Genomic DNA, 8,838 nt, shown 5'->3' with positions numbered 1-8,838 from the left:
CGCATACAGGTAAAACTACTATACATGACTATACAGGTACTACTACTATACATGACTATACAGGTACTACTACTATACATGACTATACAGGTACTACTACTATACATGACTATACAGATACTACTACTATACAGAACGCATACAGGTACAACTACTATACATGACTATACAGGTACTGTACTAATACCTACAGAAAATACATGACTATACAGGTACTAAATACATGACTATACAGGTACTAAGTACATGACTCTACAGGTACTACTACTATACTAATACCTACAGAAAATACATGACTATACAGGTACTGAGTACATGACTCTACAGGTACTAATACTATACTAATACCTACAGAAAATACATGACTATACAGGGGAAAACTTCTGACTGCATTACAGTGGGGCAAAAAAGTATTTAGTCAGCCACCAATTGTGCAAGTTCTCCCACTTAAAAAGATGAGAGAGGCCTGTAATTTTCATCATAGGTACACTTCAACTGTGACTGTATATTGAAATAACATCCTCACCAGAATCACTTCAGACCCAGGACAGTTCAGCATGGCTGCTGTGTTGAATCACTTCAGACCCAGGACAGTTCAGCATGGCTGCTGTGTTGAATCACTTCAGACCCAGGACAGTTCAGCATGGCTGCTGTGTTGAATCACTTCAGACCCAGGACAGTTCAGCATGGCTGCTGTGTTGAATCACTTCAGACCCAGGACAGGGGGGGGGGGGGGGGGGGGGGGGGGGGGGGGGGGGGGGGGTCCTGAGGAACATGTTTAACACTGGGGGGGGGTCTCCTCCTCTCTGCAGGTCCTGAGGAACATGTTTAACACTGGGGGGGGGGGGGGGTCCTGAGGAACATGTTTAACACTGGGGGGGTGTCTCCTCTCTGTAGGTCCTGAGGAACATGTTTAACACTGGGGGGGGGGTCTCCTCCTCTCTGTAGGTCCTGGGGAACATGTTTAACACTGGGGGGGGGTATCTCCTCCTCTCTGTAGGTCCTGAGGAACATGGTCCACTGTGCAGACCTCAGCAACCCCACCAAGCCGCTGGGTGTGTATCGCCAGTGGACTGAACGCATCATGGAGGAGTTCTCCAGACAGGGAGACAAGGAGAGAGACAAGGGCTTGGAGATCAGCCCCATGTGTGACAAACACACTGCCTCGGTGGAGAAGAGCCAGGTCTCTCTCTCTCACGCACGCACGCACACACACACGCACGCGCACACACACACGCACACACACACACGCACACGCGCACACACACACACACACACACACACACACAAACACGCAGAATACACACTTTCAAACACACACATTTTCTCTTTTTCTCGCAATCTTCTTCTTCCTCTACAAAAGCACTGATCAGGGCAGTTAGACAGTTAGGCAGTTAGACAGTTAGGCAGTTAGACAGTTAGACAGTAAGGCAGTTTGGCAGTTTGGCAGTTTGGCAGTTTGGCAGTTAGGCAGTTAGGCAGTTAGGTAGTTAGGTAGTTAGGCAGTTAGGCAGTTAGGCAGTAAGGCAGTTAGGTAGTTAGGCAGTTAGGCAGTTAGGCAGTAAGGCAGTTTGGCAGTTTGGCAGTTTGGCAGTTAGGCAGTTAGACAGTTAGGCAGTAAGGCAGTTTGGCAGTTAGACAGTTTAGACAGTTAGACAGTTAGACAGTTAGGCAGTTAGACAGTTAGACAGTTAGGCAGTTAGACAGTTAGGCAGTTAGACAGTTAGACAGTTAGGCAGTTAGGCAGTTAGGCAGTTAGACAGTTAGACAGTTAGGCAGTTAGACAGTTAAGCAGTTAGACAGTAAGACAGTAATGCAGTAATGCAGTTAGGCAGTTAGGCAGTTAGACAGTTAAGCAGTTAGACAGTTAGACAGTTTGGCAGTTAGACAGTAAGACAGTAATGCAGTTAGGCAGTTAGGCAGTTAGACAGTTAGGCAGTTAGGCAGTTAGACAGTTAGACAGTTAGACAGTTAGGCAGTTAGACAGTTTGGCAGTTAGACAGTTTAGACAGTTAGACAGTTAGACAGTTAGGCAGTTAGGCAGTTAGACAGTAAGACAGTTAAGCAGTTAGACAGTTAGACAGTAAGGCAGTTAGACAGTAAGGCAGTTAGGCAGTAAGACAGTAATGCAGTTAGGCAGTTAGACAGTTAGGCAGTTAGGCAGTTAGGCAGTTAGACAGTTAAGCAGTTAGACAGTTAGACAGTAAGGCAGTTAGACAGTAAGACAGTAAGACAGTAATGCAGTTAGGCAGTTAGACAGTTAGGCAGTTAGGCAGTTAGGCAGTTAGGCAGTTAGACAGTTAAGCAGTTAGACAGTTAGACAGTAAGGCAGTTAGACAGTAAGACAGTAATGCAGTTAGGCAGTTAGACAGTTAGACAGTAAGGCAGTTAGACAGTTAGACAGTTAAGCAGTTAGACAGTTAGACAGTTAGACAGTAAGGCAGTTAGACAGTAAGACAGTAAGAGAGTTAGGCAGTTAGACAGTTAGGCAGTTAGACAGTTAGACAGTTAGACAGTAAGACAGTCAGACAGTTAGGCAGTTAGACAGTTAGACAGTAAGACAGTTAGGCAGTTAGGCAGTTAGACAGTTAGGCAGTTAGGCAGTTAGACAGTTAGGCAGTTAGACAGTTAGGCAGTTAGACAGTTAGGCAGTTAGACAGTTAGGCAGTTAGGCAGTTAGACAGTTAGACAGTTAGGCAGTTAGACCGTTTGGCAGTTAGATAGTTAGGGAGTAAGACAGTTAGGCAGTTAGGCAGTTAGGCAGTTTGGCAGTTTGGCAGTTAGGCAGTTAGGCAGTTAGACAGTTAGGTAGTTAGACAGTTAGGCAGTTAGGCAGTTAGGCAGTAAGGCAGTTAGACAGTTTAGACAGTTAGACAGTTAGGCAGTTAGACAGTTAGAGCATTGGGCCAATAACCAAAAGGTCAAATCTTCAAGCAGACAAGGTGAAAAATCTCTCTCTCTCCCTCTCTCTCTCTCCCTTTCTCCTTCTCTCTCTCCCCCTTTTTCCCTCTCCTTCTCTCTCTCTCCCTTTCTCTCTCTCTCCCCCTTTCTCCCTCACTCTATCTCCCTTTCCCTCTCTCTCCCTCTCTCTCGCTCTCTCTCTCCCTCTCTCTCCCTCCCCCTCCATTTCTCTCTCTCCCCCTCTCTCTCCCTTTCTCCCTTCCTCTCTCACCCTTTCTCCCTCCCACTCTCCCTCTCTCTCTCCCTCCCTCTCTCTGACTCCAGGTGGGTTTCATAGACTACATAGTCCACCCTCTGTGGGAGACGTGGGGTGACCTGGTCCACCCTGATGCCCAGGACCTGCTGGACACGTTGGAGGAGAACAGAGACTGGTACCAGTCCACCATGCCTCAGAGCCCCTCTCCTCCCTACGACAAACACCTGCTCACAGACCGCTTCCAGGTAACACACACACGCACACGCACACACACATACACACACACGCACACGCACACACACATGCACACACACACACACACACACACACACACACACACACACACACACACACACACACACACACACACACACACACACACACACACACACACACACATACACACACACACATGATGATCTATTAATGAACTACTACTGTCTTCTCTTTATCAATGACTATATAACAAACTATCAATCTACTGTCTTCTCTTTATCAATGACTATATAACAAACTATCAATCTACTGTCTTCTCTTTATCAATGACTATCTATATAACTAACTATCAATCTACTGTCTTCTCTTTATTCTCCCAGTTTGAGCTGGCACTGGAAGATGTGGAGCCCAACCACAACCACATACAACAACTCAACGGGTCCAACCACATGGTCAGACAGGAGAACGGAAACCAGGACAATTCAAAGGAGGACCATGTTGAAGAGGTGGAGGAGGAGAACCATGTTGAAGAGGTGGAGGAGGATAACCATGTTGAGGAGGAGGAGGAGGAGGAGAACCATCTTGAGGAGGAGAACCATGTTGAAGAGGTGGAGGAGAACCATGTTGAAGAGGTGGAGGAGGAGAACCATGTTGAGGAGGAGGAGGAGGAGGAGGAGGAGAACCATGTTGAGGAGGAGGAGGAGAACCATGTTGAGGAGGAGAACAATGTTGAAGAGGTGGAGGAGGAGGACCATGTTGAAGAGGAGGAGGCGGAGAACTATGTTGAGGAGGAGAACCATTTTGAAGAGGTGGAGGGAAACCATGTTGAGGAGGAGAACCATGTTGAAGAGGAGGAGGACCATGTTGAAGAGGAGGAGGAGGACCATGTTGAAGAGGAGACGGAGGACCATGTTGAAGAGGAGGAGGACCATGTTGAAGAGGAGGAGGAGGACCATGTTGAAGAGGAGGAGGAGGACCATGTTGAAGAGGAGACGGAGGACCATGTTGAAGAGGAGGAGGACCATGTTGAAGAGGAGGAGGAGGACCATGTAGAAGAGGTTGAGGAGGAGGAGAACAATGTTGAAGAGGAGGAGGAGAACAATGTTGAAGAGGAGGAGGAGGACCATGTTGAAGAGGAGGAGGAGGAGAACCATGTTGAAGAGGTGGAGGAGAACCATGTTGAAGAGGTGGAGGAGAACCATGTTGAAGAGGAGGATGAGAACCATGTTGAAGAGGAGGCAGAAGAAGATAGAGGAGAGGAGAATGTCAAAGATAATGGGGATGTGGAGAACCAAAATGGAGAACAAGACTGTGTTGGGGAAGAGCAGAAGGAAGGAGAAGAAGAGGAGGAGGAGGAAGAAGGAGGGGAACAGGAGGAGGAAGAAAGAGAGGAACAGGAGGAAGAAGGAGAGGAAAAGAAGGAGAAAGGAGAGGAGGGGGAGAAAGAAGAGGAGGAGGAGGAGAAAGAAGAGGAGGAGGAGGAGGAGAAAGAAGAGGAGGAGGGGGAGAAAGAAGGAGAGGAGGGGGAGAAAGAGGAGGGGGAGAAAGAAGAGGAGGAGGAGAAAGAAGGAGAGGAGGGGGAGAAAGAAGAGGAGGATGAGGAGGAGGAGGAGGGGAAGAAAGAAGGAGTAGAATGAAAGAGAGGAAAAGGAGGAAGGAGATGAGAAGTAGGAAAAGTTAGTTGGAAATGAGGAGATCAAAGAAAGAAGAATAGATAAAAGAGAGAAGAGAAGCTAAATCAGACCCAGTGAATGAGAGATGGAGGAGAGATGGAGGAAGAGGAGGAGAGATGGAGGAAGAGGAGGAGAGATAGAAGAGAGATGGAGGAAGAGGAGGAGAGATGGAGGAAGAGGAGGAGAGATGGAGGAAGAGGAGGAGAGATGGATCTAGATGGAGGAAGAGGAGGAGAGATGGAGGAAGAGGAGGAAGAGGAGGAGAGATGGAGGAAGCGGAAGAGAGATGGAAGAAGAGAGGTGGAGGAAGAGAGATGGAGGAAGAGGAGGAGAGATGGAGGATGAGAGATGGAAGAAGAGAGGTGGAGGCAGAGAGATGGAGGAAGAGGAGGAGAGATGGCGGATGAGGAGGAGAGGTGGAGGAAGAGGAGGAGAGATGGAGGATGAGCGATGGAGGAAGTGTTGCAGGTGTGAGGTAGCTAGCTAGTAAACAATTTCCCACCGTGGAACAAAGTGATGTCACCTGCCCTGACACCCGAGGCAGTGTCTGCCTCGCCCCAACCAAGGCCCTGACACCCGAGGCAGTGTCTGCCTTGCCCCAACCAAGGCCCTGACACCCGAGGCAGTGTCTGCCTCGCCCCAACCAAGGCCATGACACCCGAGGCAGTGTCTGCCTCGCCCCAACCAAGGCCCTGACACCCGAGGCAGTGTCTGCCTCGCCCCAACCAAGGCCCTGACACCCGAGGCAGTGTCTGCCTCGCCCCAACCAAGGCCCTGACACCCGAGGCAGTGTCTGCCTCGCCCCAACCAAGGCCACGGGCTGTGTGTCCCAAATGGCAACCTATCCCCTTTATACTGCACAAAGGGCTCTGGTCAAAAGTAGTGCACTACATAGGGAATAGGTTGGCATTTGGAATACACTCATTCAGTCTTCATGACCTGTAGCCTTTGTACATGGACCACTGCCACCAGGGGGAACCTTCTTTTAACAGCTCTTTTGTAGCACTACGGACTATTAAGACTGTAACACACACACTGTAACACCCACCGGCCAGCACATGCAAAACAATAAACAATGCTCTTTCGGACTCCATTGGACTATTAAACATGGAGAAGGGTGAAGTTGCCCCTAGACACTGATCTTGGGTCAGTTTAACATTGCCCCCTCCCCCCCCCTCCACCCACCCCCACTAATAGTTAAGGTTAGGATTGGGGGAGAGGGAAGCTGATCCTAGATCTGTACCTATAGGGGATTCTGGAGCAAGAACACACGGGAACACTTTATTTGGATCCACAGTCTGAGCATCAAGAAAGAAAATAACCCAATATAGAGGTTAAAGGTCACGTTGATTCCTGCCACCATAGAGATGTTAAGAGATCGCAAACATTGTATTCTGTCCCATTATGGCGTCTGTGAGCGCACAGACGACCATAATGCACAGACCTGGGGCCATCTCCATTTTGAAGTAGTTCATTTTTTTCTTCTTCTACTCCTTCTATGAGTTGGTAAACAAACTGAAAGGGTGCGTACTGCCACCTGGAGGGTGTTATTTAATTAAACAGGCATAAAGCCAAGGTTGGCGATTCACAGCCACCTGCAGGGTGTTATTTAAACAGGCACAAAGCCAAGGTTGGCGATTCACAGCCACCTGCAGGGTGCTATTTAAACAGGCACAAAGCCAAGGTTGGTGATTCACAGCCACCTGCAGGGTGCTATTTAAACAGGCATAAAGCCAAGGTTGGCGATTCACAGCCACCTGGAGGGTGCTATTTAAACAGGCACAAAGCCAAGGTTGGTGATTCACAGCCACCTGCAGGGTGCTATTTAAACAGGCACAAAGCCAAGGTTGGTGATTCACAGCCACCTGGAGGGTGCTATTTGAACAGGCATAAAGCCAAGGTTGGTGATTCACAGCCACCTGCAGGGTGCTATTTAAACAGGCATAAAGCCAAGGTTGGCGATTCACAGCCCCCCCCCCCCACACACCTTGTGACCTCGATGGAATTATGTGATCCTTCCTTAATCTACAGGATGTCCTGCCCAGTTGACTACTTCAAAATGGTGAAAGTCCTCAATGTTACTGCCCATGCTAAAACAGGCTTTTGGGCACACAAAAATAGATAGAGGACTATCTATCTATCTTGATAGGACTTATAGGCTGTCTCCCAAATGGGCCCTGGTCGAAAGTAGTGCACTACATAGGGAATAGGGTGCCATTTGGGACCCAAACATGGACATACAGGTGTTGGTGTATGTATACTTCATATCTAAGAGAAAATCGTAACCCAAGACTCGTCTGGAGCTGCGTTCAACTGGACTTTTTTTCTTCCATTTTTGTCGGAATTGAAAAAAATAAATGCAAAAAGAGAGGAACCTTCTGTACCCTGAGGTCATAGTTCATCCTTTACCCTGAGGTCATAGTTCATCCTTTACCCTGAGGTCATGATCCATCCTTTACCCTGAGGTCATAGTTCATCCTTTACCCTGAGGTCATAGTTCATCCTTTACCCTGAGGTCATAGTTCATCCTTTACCCTGAGGTCATGATCCATCCTTTACCCTGAGGTCATAGTTCATCCTTTACTCTGAGGTCATAGTTCATCCTTTACCCTGAGGTCATAGTTCATCCTGTACCCCGAGGTCATAGTTCATCCTTTACCCTGAGGTCATAGTTCATCTTTTACCCTGAGGTCATAGTTCATCCTGTACCCTGAGGTCATAGCTCATCCTTTACCCTGGGCTCAAGTTGGAAGTTGCCCCTAGACACAAAGATCAGTTTAACGTTGGCCACTTTCTTCTAAAGCAATGCACTGTGGGACCAGGGTTGGGGTTGGGGTTGGGGGGGGAGAGAGTCGATTGCCTCCCAAATGGCATCTGATTTCCTATATACAGTCAACAGTAGTGCACTACAGAGGGAATAGGGTGCCATTCTGGTCTAATGTAGTGCACTACAGAGGGAATAGGGTGCCATTCTGGTCTAATGTAGTGCACTATAGAGGGAACAGGGTGCCATTCTGGTCTAATGTAGTGCACTACAGAGGGAATAGGGTGCCATTCTGGTCAACAGTAGTGCACTACAGAGGGAATAGGGTGCCATTCTGGTCAACAGTAGTGCACTACAGAGGGAATAGGGTGCCATTCTGGTCAACAGTAGTGCACTACAGAGGGAATAGGGTGCCATTCTGGTCAACACTAGTGTACTACTGAGGGAATAGGGTGCCAATCTGGTCAACAGTAGTGCACTACAGAGGGAATAGGGTGCCATTCTGGTCTAATGTAGTGCACTAGAGAGGGAATAGGGTGCCATTCTGGTCAGAAGTAGTGCACTATGTAGGGAATAGGGTGTAATTTGGGACGCGGCCGGGGGTCTTCCACCACCTTGTTTTGTATATCTGTATTTGTCACTTTATCAGACGGACCCACCCTGCTGCATATCTGCATCAAACATCTAACAATAAATATGTCTGCTAAATGGAGATTAAATAACTGACTGGGATCTTCCTGGTGTACACTTGTTCACTACTTCCCACCAATCTCAATGCATTGTACTGGTGGAGGCATGTCATTTCTTTTCAGACCAGTGAAGGGGAAATGAACACAAGCGCAACACGTCGGGGAGGAAGGAGAGACCGTCGGCAAATCCAGTCAGGGATGAATTGATTGGATGGAAAAAGCTCCGTGGGCAGAGAGCTTTGTGACAGGCCAGTGTGCGAGGTTTCCTACAGGGAGAGTCAAATAAGAACATGTCTTACGGGTGGTAGGATGGAGGGCATTTACACATGGGTTGTGACC

The 8,838-nt window shown here is 48.1% G+C and overlaps 1 protein-coding gene across 1 annotated transcript in view; it reads left to right on the top strand.

The window, feature by feature from the left end:
- The window catches only part of LOC110515556 (cAMP-specific 3',5'-cyclic phosphodiesterase 4C-like), a 27,231-nt gene extending 23,011 nt beyond the window's left edge, over positions 1 to 4,220 (top strand). The window contains exons 14-18 of the mRNA XM_036948268.1: positions 1 to 9; positions 1,001 to 1,183; positions 3,226 to 3,402; positions 3,754 to 4,000; positions 4,207 to 4,220. The exon at positions 1 to 9 is cut by the window's left edge and continues 114 nt beyond it. Of these exons, the coding sequence (XP_036804163.1) occupies positions 1 to 9; positions 1,001 to 1,183; positions 3,226 to 3,402; positions 3,754 to 4,000; positions 4,207 to 4,220 (630 nt within the window). The remainder of the gene's footprint in view (positions 10 to 1,000; positions 1,184 to 3,225; positions 3,403 to 3,753; positions 4,001 to 4,206) is intronic.
- The last annotated feature ends 4,618 nt before the right edge of the window (positions 4,221 to 8,838 follow it).

The sequence above is a fragment of the Oncorhynchus mykiss genome, chromosome 17, assembly GCF_013265735.2.
Source record: "Oncorhynchus mykiss isolate Arlee chromosome 17, USDA_OmykA_1.1, whole genome shotgun sequence".
Taxonomy (NCBI): Eukaryota; Metazoa; Chordata; class Actinopteri; order Salmoniformes; family Salmonidae; genus Oncorhynchus; species Oncorhynchus mykiss.
This window is presented reverse-complemented; position numbering and strand designations above follow the sequence as displayed.